The sequence below is a fragment of the Lepisma saccharinum genome, chromosome 14 (assembly GCF_977018435.1).
Source record: "Lepisma saccharinum chromosome 14, izLepSacc3.1, whole genome shotgun sequence".
In the NCBI taxonomy this organism is placed as follows: Eukaryota; Metazoa; Arthropoda; class Insecta; order Zygentoma; family Lepismatidae; genus Lepisma; species Lepisma saccharinum.
In genome coordinates, this window is record NC_139242.1 from 16,717,936 (window position 1) to 16,736,653 (window position 18,718).

An 18,718-nucleotide genomic window follows, 5' to 3' on the forward strand; every position below is an offset into this window, starting at 1 on the left:
ACAAAGACAAACTCTAGAACGAGATCTTTCATTCCCTTAAACCTCCGAACACAAGAGCTTGTGCTTCAACGTGACAATGGCGCAAATTTCTGCCACCTGCCTAATTTCATGGCCATCCATCTAGCAAGTTATAACTCAATTCAACAAACCAATTATCAGGTCAGGACAGACATAGTAATTGGAAAGGTCTGTACCTTGAGACATATTTAGCCTCATGGGTCACTCTAACAATAAATCCTGGTTACAGAAATAATAATCAAAGAGGAACAATGTTCTTGTCAGTGGCATCTCGTCCCTTGGGGCTTCCGGGGCTTAGCGCCTAAAGAAAAACGGACGTATTCACGTAATTATCAATCACCATAACGCATAACTATCACACAGTCTTTTAAAAGGTGATTTTTACCCACGTAAATTCATCGTCTGTTGCAATGGATACGACAGCGCTCCTAGCGGCATTGATGTCAATTATCGCTTTCCGGGGCACGTCGCAAAGGAAGGCGTGGCCTACACCCATCTATGCTACAGTGAAGGTCACGTGCTAGCAGAGAGAGGAGGGGAGAGTCCAATGGATTTGAGTGCTGATTCGGGGCTAGTTCCGTTGCATCGCGTTCAATCTCGCGTGTTGTTCTGTAGTGTTTTGGTGGCTTTCATTCGCTTTGTTTGAGTGAGTTTGGCAGGGTTGATGTTCGAACACAAATTGATGAAGGACATAGGCTGTCAATTACAAGACACAATGAATTTGTCCAGAAAAATAGGCATATATTAAATAGAATTATTGATTGCTTAAAATTCTGTGGTCGACATGAACTTACTCTATGAGGACATAATGAAAGAGAAGAATCTTTAACAGAGGCATCTTCCCAGATTTATTATCCCTTCATAGAAGAGGTAACTTCGTGTTCTTTATTGTAGTGAAGAGTTGAAAAACATAAACTCTATCAGTAGATTACATTCATTTTTTATATAAAATTATTTAGAGGGTACCTTTTCAAAAACAGTAAAAATGACAAACATGGTTTTAATAACTCCAGTGGCAACAGCTGAATCTGACCGATGTTTCAGCACATTGAAGCATATTAATACCTGCTTAAGAAATGCAATGGGACAAGACAGACCAAATGCCTTGGAACTTGTTTACAATAGAGATAGAATACATTTCAAACATAGAGGGCTTCAACGAAAAAGTAATAACAAAATTTGCTGAGCAGAAGAACAGGAGTCAACGTTCGTTGAAAGGCATGTTTCACAACAATACCTGTTTCTTTTGTAATCATGTGAATTGTCATTATATTTTAAATTCTTTAAAACATAATAAGTCCAGTTTTGTAGTTTAGAAGATAAATACCAGTTTTTTTGTAATTCATGTAATTTGTCATTACATTTTAAATTCTTTCAAAAAAGTAAGTCCAGTTTTGTAGCCTAGAAGAAAAAATACCTATTTTTTTGTAATTCATGTGAATTGTCATTATATTTTAAATTCTTTAAAAAATAAGCCCCGGCCAAATTTGAGGCCACAAGACACCACTGGTTCTTGTCCAAAATTTTCTGAAACTCAGGTTCTAACAAATGATGGTATAACATGACATAAACAATTTCATTTGATCCATCTGTCTGTAATAATCAAAATTTAACAATAGAAAAATTTGTATTACTCCAAAACTATTCAAATTGTGATTAGTTTAAAAGACTCTTAACAGTTAACTTGATGCAAGACACATACTGATGAAGGAATTGGGAACAGAAACTTGAAGGAAGCATTTTTTTAAAATTGTCTCCCAAACTCCCTATTCGAATGTTCAATCATCTCCAATATCCACCAGATGCAAAGCCAAGTGGATAAGAAATTTTCAATTGGTTCTACAAACTCATTGAGTGAATGAACCTTGCTAGTGGTGTAGTGGTGAGTGCTTCTCTGTTATAAGTTTCCATCTCCACTGAAGCAGATTCTAATTGGGGGGAGGGGGGAAGGAGCAAAGGACAATTTATGTACATTTGGCAAATACATTAATGAAATTGTAACAGAGAAATATCAAGAAATATTGAGAACAAAAGTGCCAAGAGATGAACCCAAAGGAGTAGAAACAGAATGGATAAGATTTAGGACAGAACAGAGGCAGCCGAAAAGGTATGTTGAAGGACAAGCAAGAAAAGAAGGAAGAAAAAAACACCATGATGGAATGAAAGATCTCGAGAGGCATTGAAAAAAAATGATGCATTTAAAAAATGGTCTAAAGTTAAATCACAAAATGCATGAAAAGAGTACATGGAAAACAAGAAAGAGACGAGACAGTATTAAAGGAGGAAAGAAGAAAGTGGATGGAAGAATAGGCCAATGTGCTAGAAGAAGATGTGTATGGGAACAAGATAGTATTGTATGGATTAGTGAGAGGAAGAAGAAGAGAAAGAGGAAACAGCTGCAAGCTAAGGGATGAAAGGGGAAACATTATAGAAGAGGATGAAGATATAAAGAGAAGGTGGAGAAATCATTTCAAGAAATTGCTGAACGTGAAAAAAGGAAATGAACATGAGGAAGTGAAGGAAAAAGAAGACAGGAAGGGAAAAAATGAATCTGTCATGGAAAAAAGTGAAGGAAGCACTGAGGCGAATGAAGAGAGGTAGAGCACCTGGAGTAGATGAAGTGCCAGTGGAAATCATACTAGGAGCAGGAGTGATTGGTGTGTAGTGGCTGTACAGAGAGTTGAAAACAGTGTGGCAAGAGAGAGAAGTGCCAAGAGATTGGACAAAGGGACTAATAGTTCCCATTTCAAGAAAGGGGACAGAAAGGAATATAAAAACTACAGAGGAATAACACTAATGTGCCTCTCAGCAAAGGTGTATGAGAAAATATTAGAGAAAAGAATAAGGGAAGTGACAGAGCTGAACATGAGAGAGGAGCAGTATGGATTTAGAAGAGGCAGATCAACAGTAGATGTGATATTCACCATAAGGCAATTACAGGAAAGGCACTATGAGTATGAAAATGATTTGATTATGGCATTCTTAGATATAGAAAAGGCATATGATAGGATAGACAGAACAAAGATTTGGAAAGCTCTAAGAGAGAAAGGAGTCAAGGAAGAGAGAGTGTGTAGAGTGCAGAGCACATACAAGGCCAACCAGAGCTGTGTGAAAACACAAGTGGGTAGAACGGAGTGGATCAGTATAAGTAATGGACTAAAAGTGCTCTATCCCCACTGCTCTTCGTAATTACAGTGGATGCAATTAACAAAGAAGTGGGGAAGAAGAGATGAAGGCCCCGTTGTACGCTGACGACTTAGTAATATGGGGAAACAGGGAAGAAGTAGTACAGAGACAGCTTGATAGTTCAAATGAGGAAATCAGAAGAGAAAGAATAAATTCAGTGCAGAGAAGAGCGAGGTGCTAATAACAAGAAGAAACAGAGCCAGAAATGAACGAAGAATAAAGATCGACACAGTAGAGTTGAGGGTAGTGAAGAGCTTCAAATATCTAGGAAGCATAATTGAGAGAAGTGGAAGAATAGATGAGGAGGTAAACAGAAGAAGACAAATGGGAGGTGGACTCTATCAAAGCGTTAGAAGATTAATATGGAACAAGGATGTACGTATGTATGAAATGCAAGAGGGTAATATACAGGGTGGCTCAAAAAGTCACTTAACGCCCTCGGTACAAGGACACTGCAGTGAGCAACATGGAAATGGTGATGACCAATCGTTATCAGGCCAAGGGGGAACCACATTGACGCCACCCACACGGTCGGCGGCTATCTTGATGTCCGCCATCTTGAATTCAACTTCAGAATTTTAAATGGGAAGGGGGTGATATGATATATCAAATCAGGCTAGAATTTCACGAGAAATGCAATGGTGAAGGTTTTTTCGACGTTTCTTTAACCAGTAAAAAGTTATGACTGAATTCTTGTACCAATTTGTTCCTTATCGAGGTGTTAGAAAAATGCCTTAAAATTTGTTTAGCGCATCGGTAATGCATCGAGATCAAAGTGATGTCTAGGGAGAGAAGTTTGCATGCCATTACACATGATTTTAATCGGATACATCTATGAAGAGCTGCACATTATGAATGGTTGTCGTGAACAATTTACAGTGTGACGCTTCCATTGAATTAAAAGTCCTTCACAGTGACAAGGCTAATGTTTATGTTCATAAGGAAGTTCATAAACACAATATGTGACCCTTGTCATCTGATAACTAACTTTGGACAAAAACTGCTTCACAACGTTCCCATAAGTGTTCTGGTGTTCCTCCCTATTGAAAAAACTCTGTAAAAAGTACCTTCTTCCATAAGCAAGGTTGAAAAAACCTGTTTATTTAACAAATCCAAGTAGCCCTAAGCATTTAAGGTTCCGTTGATGGAAAATTGACTAACCAATCATGTTCCAGACATATAACCTAACCTAACCTAACCATTCAGCTTTGATCTGTCGAAAATGGGTTATCAGATAAAAAGCATCGAATATTCTGTTTATGAACTTCCTTATGAACATAAACATTAGCCTTTAAACTGTGAAGGACTTTTCATTTAATGGAAGCGTCACACTGGTAATTGTTCGCAACAACCATTTATAATGCGTAGCTCTTCATGGATGTATCCAATTAAAGTCTTGTGCAGTGACATGCGAACTTCTCTCCCTAGATGTCACTTTGATCTTGATGCATTACCGATGTGCTAAACAAATTTTAAGGTATTTTTCTAACACCTCGAAAACGAACAAATTGGTACAATAATTCAGACATAACTTTTTACAGGTTAAAGATACATCAAAAAACCTTCACCATTGCATTTCTCATGAAATTCTAGCCTGATTTGATATATCACCCCCTTCCCATTTAAAATCTGAAGTTGAATTCAAGATGGCGGACATGACGGGAAGACTAGAAGGGATAGAATAAGGAATGAGGAGATCCAACAGACAATTGGGGTGGTAAAGCTTCAAAACAAGATAGATCGGGCACAGATGAGATGGTTGGGACACATGAAGAGGATGGATGCAGAAAGACTACCAGTAAGAGCTTACAATGCACAAGGAGTGGGAATAAAGCCAAGGGGGAGACCAAGATGTCAGTGGAAAGAGTAGATAGTGGAGAGTGTTTGGAGAAGAGGACAAGGTTGGAACATCGTGGAAAGAGACGAGTGGTGGAAGACCAGAAGAAAATGGAGAGGTTTGACTTCTATGCTTACCCAACCAGAGGCAGGAAATGGCAATGATTTCATGATTGATGAAAGTGTAAACCAATGGAACATTTATTTACCAATTTCTGATGGTATACATGAAGCATATGGGTGGTTACGCAGTAAGGTCAGCCTCCACTTACTGTTTAATTGAAATTTGTTTTAACAATACAATGCTATTTACTGAATTAATTTAAAATGTTGTAATGTATTGTTGTTGGGCCTGGACTTTTCAGGCCTGGTGGGGCCTCACTCATGCACAGAATTAAATAACTTTGAAGGATGGCAATCCTTATTAGTTTCTAAACATTGTTCCGGAATTATTTTTTCATTACCTGAGATGGTAGCAAATCCTCCTGTCATAATCGCATGGATTTCAGACTTCGTGAGCAGTGGAAGGTACGGCTGGATAAGAAGTGGTGATTCAGTCTGAAGAGAATTTTAAATAACCTTCATTATTTCCCTTATATTTATATTTAGCCACATGTTAAATAACTATTTGGAGACAATTTGTCACTTTAAAAGAAAAAAGTTATCGATTTAGCATTTTAAATCAGAAATGAAAAAACAGACAGTTTGGCAAAGTTAACAGATTGTTACTCTTTGGAGTCTTTCCTCGATACTTATGTCTAGGGCTAGGATTTTGATGCAAATGCATCTTTTTTTTTGGTAAGGCAGAAACGTTGCATAAACAGATAGGAATGTATTTTACATGTAAGTGAATAAGTTGGGATGCCTTTGTTAGGGCATTTCTTTGCATTTTTTGACCCTTTTTTGGAGTAAAGGTCATTTTTTAAACTTTCTAAACCATTTAAGTCATTTTTCGGCCTCTTTAAAAGTCATCTTATGCATTTTTCTACATTTTGGTGAAATAAGGGGCACTTTAAATACAAATGTAACCCTTTGAAGGAGAGAGGTTCCCGATTCTCATTTCATTGCCTCAGCACAGTTCTGAATGACCGTGTTTGAAGAAAAAAAGCAATACCGTGCAGTATTGTTGAAGCAATGTGATTTTCCCCTCTATCAGTAAATACATTGTCGCCAAACGAATTATCTCGAGTAGCGATGTGCAGAGGCGAAAACTTGTGGGCGAGGTCAGACTAGGTGGGGAAGGGTGCAGGCTGAAAGCAGGCTTGCGAGCTGTCATGCTTACTAGACAACTGTAGTTGCCATGCCTTTGAAGGATGGTATTGTAGCTTTGTTGCACATGCATGAGTACTTAGAGAGAACAGGGATAGAACATATTCTCTTAAGATTGTAGTGCACATGTAGCTTCATTGAGTTCATTTCCTGCAGATAGTTTTCTTGTGTATTGCATTTTATCATTGACTTTATCTGCTTTCAAATCAAAAATCAAAGAAAGTGTTACACAAAAATTACAACGCTTTGTTACTCAGTATGGTGACGGTGTGTTCACTACTGATGGAACAATTTCATATTATAAAATCTGTGATTTGAAAGTGGCTGCAGATAAAAAAATTTAGTGGAACAGCATGTGAACAGGGAAAAACACAAACGTGGGCTTGCTAGGCACAGCGAGGGTAAAAATGTACATCAAATGCTTCTTGGACAGAGTAGCTCGTCTTTAAATGATTCACAGTTTTTCAAGATTTGTGTGAAGCTTTTGTTTGTGCTGACATTCATCTATACAAGATTAGCAACTCAAAGTTACGTGCATTTTTAGAGAAGTATATGGGAAAATCAATACCAGACTCTTCTACACTAAGAAAAAACTATGTAAAGCGTCTGTATGAAAACACTATGAAAGAAATCACAAAAAATGTGCGAGGGAAGAAAATCTGGGTGTCCATGGACAAAACCAGTCATTCTATGGGATGTTATGTTGTGAATATTGTAGTTGGTGTGATGGAAGAACGTGACCCTGGTAATTTTTTTCTCGTCAACTGTGAACAAATGGAGAAAGTTCATTTCTCCACAATCCAGTAAGTTCTTTGATAGATCGATGAATTTGTTGTGGCCTGAGGGTGTTCAACATGACGACGTGCTTTTACTTGTGACGGATGCTGCACTGTACACTTCTCAACTTCTTATTTGACCGCCCCGAAAGAATTCTAAGTCCGAAAATCGTAAACTTAGCAACATTGCACTTCGCGCCAGCTGAGAGTAGCCAACTTTGAGTTCGTCATTCAACTAGACGAAAAACGCTGCGGTGAAAGGATTCCAATTTCGCACATTCCATGAACTTATAAACTATCAATCGCTAATATAATACACACTGAAACTGAAATAGTAAATTGAAATAAGAATAAGAATGAGAATCGTGCGAAATTGTAACAATTCTGCGTGCTCGACTTGATATCACATAGGTTTGAAACACTGAACAGGGGTTTTCTCCACCTGGAGTAAATCGCCATCAAGTTTGAGTAGAAAGAGGCAAATTTCTGAGGAGTTTATGCGACATTTTATTTACAATGCCCTGCACAATATCGAACAGATCTAAAAGAAATCATTTATTTCACGACTTGTAGAGAAAACATGCTGGAACACAGGAAGATCGATTTTATCATAAACATCTACGTGTTTGTAAGGGAATGTTGTCATTAAGTTAACGTAGAGCAGTTGGTTAGACGCTGGTATCCATATTTTTCAACATACTTGAAAGGTCGCGAGTTCAAATCCCACCCTCTATTTTTTTTTTTTTGTGTGTGTGTGTGTGTGTGTGTGTGTGTGTGTGTGTGTGTGTGTGTGTGTGTGTGTGTGTGTGTGTGCTAAACAGAGACAATTGATATTTCAACACTGTAAAATATCCGATGCACACTTCAAGGGATGTCTCTTCTGCACATTTTCTCCCTAAGAAGGTTAATGCTTATTCAGTTGCTTGCCAGGATTTAAGGTTAAAACTTTTTGTATTTTAGCTATTCGTCATAAGCTGAGTTAACACACATTATGACTAATTTACATATAATATATATGCATTCAGGATGCTGTAGGTAATGGTATTGAATCCTGGGTTCGAATCCTGGTCAGGCATGGGTGTTCTTTGTAAGTGTTCCTTCATCAATTTCATCATCCCATCACCCATTCTCATCTTCGCGATGAACCAAAAACGTCACAAAGGCGAAGTAAATTAAACCAAATCATCAATCAAGTAATGGAATTTAAGATAAGTATTGTGTACGCTCTTCACTCCACAACTAAAATATTAATTATTTCAAAATACTAACACACAAACACACACAATTATAATAGGAAATAATCCACTACATTGATGTATTGAATTTTTGTAACGAACGGGAGAGTTTAATGTATTCAATTCGCTAAGATTGGTTATGTGATGTCGTTTATTTAGTAATGACTGTTCTTGTTCCCCTCACTTCGATCTTCCAATGCATCTAAATCTAATAATAAATCCCCAATAAACGTAAGTAAATACCTTTTGCGACCGAGGCCGATGCGATAAAAATCTACTAATAACTATTTATATATTACGTGACATCTAATAAATGCAAAACTTGAGAATGATCATTAATTCGGCACTGCTTTATATCCAAAATACTTGTCTAATTTCAACAAAATAATACTGTTATTTCAACAGAAAGTATATCTAACGAACTTTCCACCAAATTCGCAATATTCAAAACAGCCACCCTCAGACTTGCTTATACGTTACTTGATTCTGCCATTCCACGTGGCACGTGATTCAGTAATATAATTGAAATGGTTTCCGAAAATTCTAAACGCTTCATCATTACTGCCACCTCCTGATATACACAGAGAGATCATCCAAGAACAGTATATATATATTTTACGTCCGATGCCATACTCCTTCCGAAAATAACATACGGCAGCATGAGAAATCGCAGTTACGACCACGCTTGCCAGTAACAAGCACGTTATCCGTCATCCCTTCAATCCCTGAAGATAAAAGAGCTCTCGAAACCTCGGAAGCCTATCCAGAAATAACCTCGTTGATAAACCGGTAAATCCTCTTCATCAAAGTTCGCATGAGTTTAGGCAAAATTTGAGCTAAAATACACTGCAAAATACCGGGCATTTGTGTAGAGAGGAACTTATCCACAATCTGTGGCAAAGACATGTTTGGAGCACTGGCAGGTGGTTGTTGCCGCAACCATGTTAGGAAACTTTTTGTCTATTTCCTTGTAGAACAGTTGGTAAGACGTGTATTTTTTTTATCTAAAATGAAAGATCACAGGTTCAAATCCTAGCCGCTCAATTTCTTTTCTGTTGAAGTGAACACAGAAGTACGATATTTACTGAATACAAAAAATTTGAAATAATTAACCTTGAATATAACAGATTACTCTATGAAAAACAAATCGCATGATTACAACTCTAGAGTTTCAAGAGTATTCCTTACGCATACTTTCATTCGACGTCTTGTGTATATTTCTATAATAACATGAGGTTTTATATAAAGCAATGTGTCCCCAAAACTGTTTATTGTTCAATTTCCAACATGAACATTGAAACTTGAATGTTTCGGTGATGTTGCATTAAGACCCGAAGGAATCAATTTTATGAGTGGAATAGATTTATTATGTGAATAAATATGATGTTGCAATTATTGTTTTGGGGAGAAGATCGTTTAATTATTGTTTTTATTGTTTTTTTTGTGGACGAAAAAATTGTGACAAAAACTTTACTAAGTATTACATAAAAAAAAACGTGAAAGCAGAGCCGGGTTTGAACCAATACCTCAAAGAGAAAAGATGAACGTAAGAAGATGTATGCTTGTCTGAAACGTTACAACTACGCTACAGATGTTCCGAACGTGTGTGCGTGTTTAGTAATACCAAATACTTTTACACATGGATGTAAAGAGCACTCGTTGTAGCACATTTGTCATAATTATTCTTTATTTATTTGTTAAATGAAAGTAATGTAATTGTAAATAATGGTTAAATTTATTTTATTATTCTTGACATCCTTTTCTGGTATGAATTCGTACGAAACTTTTCATGGCTGAATGTAATTGGAAGTCGTCTTTGAACCAACTGCAGCATCACGTGATTAACTATACCAATAGAAGACCTTATTTCCTTTGAACTACGCTCTAAACAGAGGCATGCAACATTTCTTTCTTCAACCTCGCGAAGAATGGAGCACTACAACAAATCCACAAGAGAAAGAGTGATCGGTTTGATCGAGGGAGCTGGATTGTCACCTGGTTTAGCTGGCGAGCAGTACTCAACTCAAGCAGCCACTCAACTCAAGGCAAGGGCCGATTTTCCTGGTTGCCCACAGACAGTTCGGCGGAGGCTGGCTGCTTCTGGTTTACGGGCACGAAGGGCAGCAAAGAAGGAGGTCTTGACGGATGCACACAGAACTGATAGGCTAGCATTTGCTGAAGAAAATATTGATAGGATTTGGGATAGAGTAATCTTCTCAGACGAGAAAGTATTTTCTACTGCAAATGATGGTCCGGTTCTGGTCTACCGGCGTCAAGGACAACGATTTGATCCCCATTTTTTTGCTAACTCACGTCAGCGTGGACGCGTGAGCGTGCCTGTCTGGGGTTGGATATCTCTCGGTGGCGGAGGTGACCTACACCACATAGAAGGACGTCTCAACGGGATACAGTATGTGCACATTTTGGAGCATGTTATGGTTCCTGGCGTGCGAGCTTTGTATCCCGAGGGAAATATTGACTTCCAGCAAGACCACTCCTCCATCCATGATTCAGCCATCGTTCAGCGTTGGTTTTCTGAACGAAACGACATACATCTAATTGACTGGCCACCCATGGGATGCGACATCAACCCAATTGAAAATATGTGGGCCGAGGTCGTTCGATGTTTGAAAGAAAGCTGGCCCGATCCACCACCTCGCAGAAGTGATGAACTATATGACCACGTCAACAATGCCTGGAATGAAGTGTGCACTTCGCACAGGTATATTCGACATCTTGTGCAATCCGTTCCTCGACGCCTGAGACATGTCATAGATGCAGGTGGCTACTGGACAAGATATTAAATAAATGTTCAATTTTCCCAAACAGTCCTTTTCAGGACTAACAAATTAAAAAAAAAATACACTCGTGTAAGAAATAATTTGGAACCTTTCATATATTATTGTCTTACAGGCCTCAATATAAATAAAAATATCCAGATGAAGTGAGGCTCGAACCCTAATCAAAGACACAAGTGGAACTGGAAATGGGTGCCTTTACCGGATGTGCCACAAAGCTACAACAGAATGAACTCCACAGCTAATACAATATCTTAATTTTTGTTTTCTATTCATGCATACACCTATTCTATCTGGAAAACGGTTTTCTTTTAAAGATTTAGATCACCTATTTTTAACCCTAAAGATCGTAAAGCATAACCATTCATTAGTTATTTCCTTGCTTTGTTGGGGATTTTCCTGTAACGAAGGCACTGATTTGCAGCTAAAATCGAGCTTCCCTTACCTGCTGATCTTACCGAATTTAACACATGTTCGTTTATCGTTTGTGCAACAATGGCCTTCTTAAATTATGTTACATTGCACCTCTGAGTGAGAGAGAGAGAGAGAGAGAGAGAGAGAGAGAGAGAGAGAGAGAGAGAGAGAGAGAGAGAGAGAGAGAGAGAGAGAGAGACAGAGAGAGAGAGAGAGAGAGAGAGAGAGAGAGAGAGAGAGAGAGAGGAAGAACTTGTGTAGCTTGTGGAAAGCAGGCTAGAATTATATTCAACACTTCATAGAAAAATATATTGAGAAACTGGAAACTATGGAACGATGTTTTCGCGAAAGGAAAACTTATGTAAGAGGAAAGTGAACATGCAGATAGAGTAATTTTAATCACAATGCCGAGCTGGACACAGTAACGACGTTACAAGAAAACAACCTCTAGTTACCTTCAGTACAGAAACGTCTTGTCAATTTCTTAACTTATTATTATTGACTCATAATGTGTGTTAACACAACTTATGATGCACAGCTGAATGAATTTGATTGAATTTCTGACGAGTATTGACGAGCATATAGGGCCTTGGCCTATCTCCCGACTGCCAGTCTCCTTCCCACAATTCTACCTAGAGGTGTGAGTTCTTCAACTGGTATGAGGTGACGTGGGGTCAGCACGTCGAGCCCTCAGCCGTTATAGAAGATTTTTATGACCGGGTTACGCTACTCACTCGTAACTTCCAAGCAAAGAACATTCTATTTGTATCAGTGGTGTATGCTGGTTCTAACGAGTGGGTAATCTCCGACCTTTTGATCCTCAAACTCCAAAAGTTTCCGTGCAATTTATGTCAAGCTCCATATTGGATTTAGGAATATTGTGTCGGAATATTTGTCTTATTGCTACGATCACAATCAATTAATTCTCGTTATTGCAGTTTACTATACGTGTAGAATTTCAAATAATAAAACAAGACAGTATTATAAAGCTATAAAAAACAGCCTGTGAAATATAAAATGAAAGACGTGCACTAGTGAAATAAAAACCCGCAATATTAATTTAAGTGCAAAATTCAACTTACTCCAGGACCCGATCACTTGTGCCGTACCACATCCAAAGCACGCTGTTTGTCCAGTTCACGTCAATACGTGTCTTTGCGAAAGATTGCAGCTTAACAAAGGAAGTTATGTGACTTTTGGATTTTTCATGTTTGACACAAGTGTTGCAAAGATTACAGTATCAGCCACGCGTCCATACATTCTTTTCAGCCCCGAAAAGTAAGCACGGCCAACAAAAATGCAAAGCTTATTAACACTTATACTTCCTGTCAACCATGGTGTTTTGTCATAATTTGCTTGCGAATATGCCTCACATATTCCCGATTTTTGTCTTTGTGTGTAGAAATAAGTTCAAGCGATGACACTGGCCTACCTGTATTAACAATTTGCAACTTCTCCTGAAAAGATCTTGTTCCAAAAGGTTTCACCAGCAAATCTTGTATCACATCCATTACCCTTTAATACAGCACTATCATGACAAACACTAACACCTTAATAAATAATAAACATGAAGCCAACGACTACACGCATTCAGTTTCACGCGCCAAACTTCTGTTGTTGTGCTCCTGGCTCAGAAAGAAATTCCCTATGAATGATAAAAAAAAATCCCTTTCCGAGCTCGAAATGACAGGTTTTTAAAAGTTCGAATCATTGCAGATCAGAGCCAGAATTTTATTTCGGGATGGGGATCATCCCTTATTAGCAGCCGCCACATAAAGTTGAAACAGTGGGGTTAGAAGTCCTGAAGATGAATCTCAGATTATTACAACGTATTATGCAAAGTGTTTAATCCTGCTAATGAAGTAAAATTAATTATCACTATACACTTTTTAAATTAGATATTTGTAGGATTTCGGGGAGGGGGGGTTTCAGCCCCCCCGAGTCCTCCACCTGGTTACGTGCCTGATGTGTTTTTTTCGTTTATGTTTAATTCGTTCATCTTCATCACTATTAATCTAAACAGGCTGAATATAGCAACTTAAATTAACTAATATATATAATTTATTTTTCATATCTTTCCCTTTAAAAAATATTCAGTTCCGTGAAAGAAGTATTCTCGCTGCTTTTGAAGATTAGAGAGGAGAAACAATCACTATTTTTGTAAATACAAGGATTGGGGGGAGTCAGCAAATAGGTGCTTTAATTTCTTAAGCTTTGAATTTTAATTCAGTTTGCTTCATCTTCAATATTTAAGTTTTTCCCTTTTGATAAATTTATGTTCAAATAACAGAAATCAGCAAGACAGAAGCAAATGTAAAGTGAAAATTAGCGTAGAATTGGTTTGCCCATGTTATTCAGTTTTCCTGTTCTTCGCACTCTACCGGGTATGTTTTCCCTATTCAGCGGAGGGAATGGAGAGGCTCTGAAGGTTGAGAGTGCGACCGGTGGACTCTCACAAGAAGGAGCTTACCCTGGGCACGGAATCACCGCGCCTGAAAAGCAATGTTTCCTCCCCCTCTTTCCTTTCTCCTCCCTCCTCGCCAAGGGTTGCAAGGGAAGCGGGAGGAATGACGTCAGGGTGAGATTCCCTGTAGACATTCCACCGGCTGGAGAAAGGTTCCCGGACATTCGGCGGCAAACGATTGGAAGTATTCGCGCGCTGGAAGAAAGGAAATGTATGCATCGAAATTGGTTTGGAAGAAAATTGGGAAGAAATGTGTATATATATACATTTTTTTTTTTTAAAAAAAAGAAATACAGCCGGGTCATCTGCTATTACCTAGATGACCCAGAGTATACGCCGCTGATTTGTATATGTTTCTCTATTGTTGTTTTAAGTCTACTTGCTGCACAGACAGACTATTCGGTACTGGATCTATATTTTAAACTAGAATCCGAAGCAACGTGCCTCCACCGGGTGTTGAGCCCGGGACCCCTTGATTACAACATCCTGTTTAAGAACAGATATTAATGACATATAAGTTCTTAAATACGCGTATGTGTTAACATAACTTATGACAGCTGAATGAAAGGATAAGTTTTTCCTACATCCTGCCAATCACTGAAAGTTTAAGAACATTAGTAGAAATATTACTTGAGGCATGCACAGTGGCAACGATTAGACGGGGGGGGGGGGGGGGGGAGGGGTAGAGGAACAGTTGCCCTCCCACTATGCTAAACCTTATCTCCCAAGGGAAACCCCCAGTTTTGACACCTTGCCCCATCAGTTTTGGAACTCAATCGCTGCCACTGAGTATGCATCGCATAAATATTTACAGTAATATCATATAATCTTATATTACGTTATTACAACACTTCGTATTCGGTAAATAAAAAAGAAAACATAATCAGGAAGGGGTGGGATTTGAACCTACGATGTTTTGATCTTGACGAAAACAGTAAAAAATGAAAAGTGTTGTCATCTAACCAACTACTCCAGGAGATTTCTAACGAAAACCTCAGTAAAGCACGTTGATCTCAGTTGAAGAAACATTGTGCCGGAGTTTCGAACCATTTTTCGCCAATAACCAAGGAAAAGACACACTTTGCAGAATCGTTTGGTGTTGTGCAAGGTATCTTTCATAAAAAATTCGTATAAAATCATCATGAATTTGCCTCCTTGCATTCAAATGTGACGGCAATTCTTTCCAAGTGGATGAGAACTTGTTCAGTGTTTCAAAATGCACATAAATTTACCTCTTTTCAAATTCAGAGCGAGGAATCTTGAAATATTTTCAACATTCGTATTTCTACTTAACATTTTTTTGTCTACTCATGTATTTTATTAGTGCTTTAGGGTATCTTTACTTTATGGAATGTGAAAGAATGAAAAAAAAATTCACGAGCGTTTTCATTCAGGAAGAAGAAATGTTGCAAAGTTGGCTACTCTTAGTTGGCTCTGAAGCGCTATGCTGCCAAATTTACGAATTCCGGACTTTGAAATTTTTCAGGGCGGTCAAATAAGAAGTTGCGAAGTGTACATGATCAAAGCTGCTAATTCTCTCTGTTCGCTTTACTCAAATACAAAAAAATATGTACTTTGAGAATTTGTCGATATTTTATATATATAATATAATGTCTGTTTCTGTGATCTGCAGGTAGAATTTTAATGACTCTCCCTCCTCCCCCTTTTCTCTCTCTTTCTCTCTCTCCAGCTTTAAATTATTAAAGTGAAATTTACATAACCTTGTGCTGGTGATAAAAAAGGCAATATTCACATTATTTTTTAATCTTCTTAAATTTTATAACCATTCTGAAGATCGTTTTTAACAGGTTTTTAAGAAAACGTACTTGGTTTGACTTTGGGAAAAGAAGAGAGAAACCACAGTACATTTCCAGAACAGATGATGTTCTAGGTCTCATTCCATTGATTTGCACTCATTTTAATCATTTTTAACTTCCTCATAAAGTTTTCCGAGAGGAGTGATCATATGAGGTAACTAATCCCACAATAGATTCATGGTGGGGCCTCTTCGATGGCGTAGTGGTAGTTGTTGCCTTGTAATCAAGGGGTCCCAGGGTTCAATACCAGGTGGAGGCACATAGTGGTATGGATCCCACTTTAAACTGTAGGTCTAGTCCCAATTAGCATTTCTGTGCATAAAGTGGACTTAAAACAACAATTCAAATAAACAAACAAGGATTCATGGTGGTTTGAATTCTTTTGGATAGAGAAATAATGTGGACAAAAGATTTTTGCATTTAGCTACTAAACATTAGGCTCTTTGAATGGTGTCATCTTTCATCTGTAAAATTGTTTGAGGGAGTGGAGTGCATCCTGTTCTTGTACCACTGCACACATCCCCAAGTTCAGTAGCTAGGATTGTAAGTAAACAATGCAATGTGTTTTAGCCATGAGGCAGGCTCAATCTTGGCTTTGTCTTATGTTGCAAATGTCTCTCTCGGTCTTGTCTCATGAAGTAGGTCTGTCTTGTTCTTGTCTTGTACTATGACACTCTGTCTAGTTTTCATCTTGCTCTCATAGAAAAATACAGTATCACTTCAAGTTTCAAAATGATACTTAACAACATTTTAAAAATATTGCACTGGTTATGGTTTTCCATTAGGTGGAATTTTCATAACACTTTAGACTCTAAATTTCATAATCTATTTATTTATTTATTTATTTACTTCTTTTGGATGGCGAAGTTAATGGAACAAGCCTTTTCTTACACTTAACCATCTCTACTTCACATTTTACAAATTTAGTTGAAATATCTAACAGTTTACGAAATATAAAAGATCAAAATACCAAAGAAAATAAAAAAAACACAAAAAGAAAAACACAAAAAGAAAGAAGAAAAAACACAAAAAAGAAAAAACAAAAAAGAAAAAAACACAAAAAGACAAAACACAAAAATACACATATATGCTGTAAGAAACGTAAAAAATGCACGTACAGCATGAACACACACATAAAGTTCCAATTCTCGCCACCAGGGTAAAAAATGGCGCTGTAAGCAGTCAAAACGTGGAATTTTCCGTAACTCTGACGTCAAAGTCGGTGACATTGCCTAACCATTGTGTGAGCTCCCTGGTTGTTGTTGGTGACGCTTGTTGCTTTTTTTTTCCTTTAGTGATGTGAATGTTCACCGAACATTAAAAGTTTGATTTTTCCCGTGTAAAAAGCAATGGCTACTGCGAAGAAAGACCGTGCACTGCTAGTGAAGTTGTTTTACCAGAATGGGAGCAATAGTAACGCTGCACTGCGGAAATATCGCCAACAGAAAGGGCTGAGAAGAGGGCCCATGTCAATTAATGGGCTGAAGAAGATGATGAAGAAATTCGAGGAAACAGGTGAATTGGGTGTTGCACCAGGGAGAGGAAGGCGGCCCATCCCCGTGGAAGTTGTGGACGAAGTTGCTGTAGCTGTAGCTGACCGTGCAGCACACGCCTCAACTTCTGCAACCAGTGCTAGAGCTGTGGCACGTGAATTGTCACTCCCCTGGTCAACAGTTCGCAAGGTATTGCGGTGCATTTTACACTGGTATCCCTACAAGATTCAAATTGTGCACCAATTGAAACCCCAAGATATTCCACAACGCCGTGAGTTTGCCCATCGGTTTTTGGCACGCATGGAAGTGGATGACATGTGGCCGGGGAATATTCTGTGGACTGACGAGGTGCATTTTACTCTGGTCGGTACAGTGAATACTCAGAACTGTCGCATATGGGGTTCCACTCGTCCACATGTTGTGCAGGAACAACCATTGCACTCAGTTTACGTGACTGCATGGTGTGGGTTCACTAGCTCCTTCATTCTTGGTCCGTTTTTCTTTGAGGAGATGACACCTCGAGGGCCTGTTAGGTGTACAGTGACATCTGCACGTTATAGGGACCTCCTTGTGCAACACGTGATTCCAGCTTTGCAAGAACGGAACTGTGAACACACCACCATTTTCATGCAAGATGGGGCAACACCACATGTCGCTCGCCACGTGAAAGATTTGCTGCGAGAAACCTTCACTAATGACCGCATCATCTCTAGGCAGTTTCCAGATGATTGGCCTTCCAGATCCCCCGACCTTAATCCATGTGACTTCTGGCTGTGGGGATATTTAAAAGATCGTGTCTATCAGGGACATGTCCGGTCTCTGCCTGATCTGAAGGCTAGCATACAACGACATGTCGCTCAGATTTCACCAGACATGCTGCGAGCAACTGTCGACCATGCCGTGTTACGAATGCAGCATGTTGCTGAATTGGGAGGCCATATTGAACAGTTCTTGTAACCATAGTTCCTAATAAACATGCCAGAGCCATTGTTCTCATGTGTTTGATCTTTCCTGCCTTTTTCCTGTAACTATACCACGTTTTGACTGCTTACAGCGCCATTTTTTACCCTGGTGGCGAGAATTGGAACTATTTTTTTTTTTTTGCATAATTCGCGAGCGCATTGCTTCATTAGCATATCTACGAAGTTTCAGACTGCTACTCTCATTACAGCCCGTGCTGTACCACTCTGAACACCGTCACTTTAATTATAACCACCTTGTACTTAAAATACAGAAAAGTTGGTCGGTGTTTGGCCTGCAAATTTAGATCAAGAAAAGTTTCATTCTATTTTCTTTCCTTGTTTTCAGTACTGATAAGTTGCCTCCAGAAGATGCTTTCTTAATTTTGATTTGAAATTGCCGTGAGAAGAAGAGTTTCTTATGCCATTGGGGGAGGTCGTTCCACGCTCTGG

General features: G+C 38.5%; 1 protein-coding gene across 4 annotated transcripts in view; it reads right to left on the reverse strand.

The window, feature by feature from the left end:
- The window catches only part of LOC145998703 (putative transporter YutK), a 176,988-nt gene that overhangs the window by 46,844 nt on the left and 111,426 nt on the right, over positions 1 to 18,718 (reverse strand). For all 4 annotated transcript variants that reach the window (XM_083135187.1, XM_083135189.1, XM_083135188.1 and 1 more), the window contains one exon: positions 5,505 to 5,598. In XM_083135187.1, coding sequence (XP_082991313.1) covers positions 5,505 to 5,598 — 94 coding nt within the window. The remainder of the gene's footprint in view (positions 1 to 5,504; positions 5,599 to 18,718) is intronic.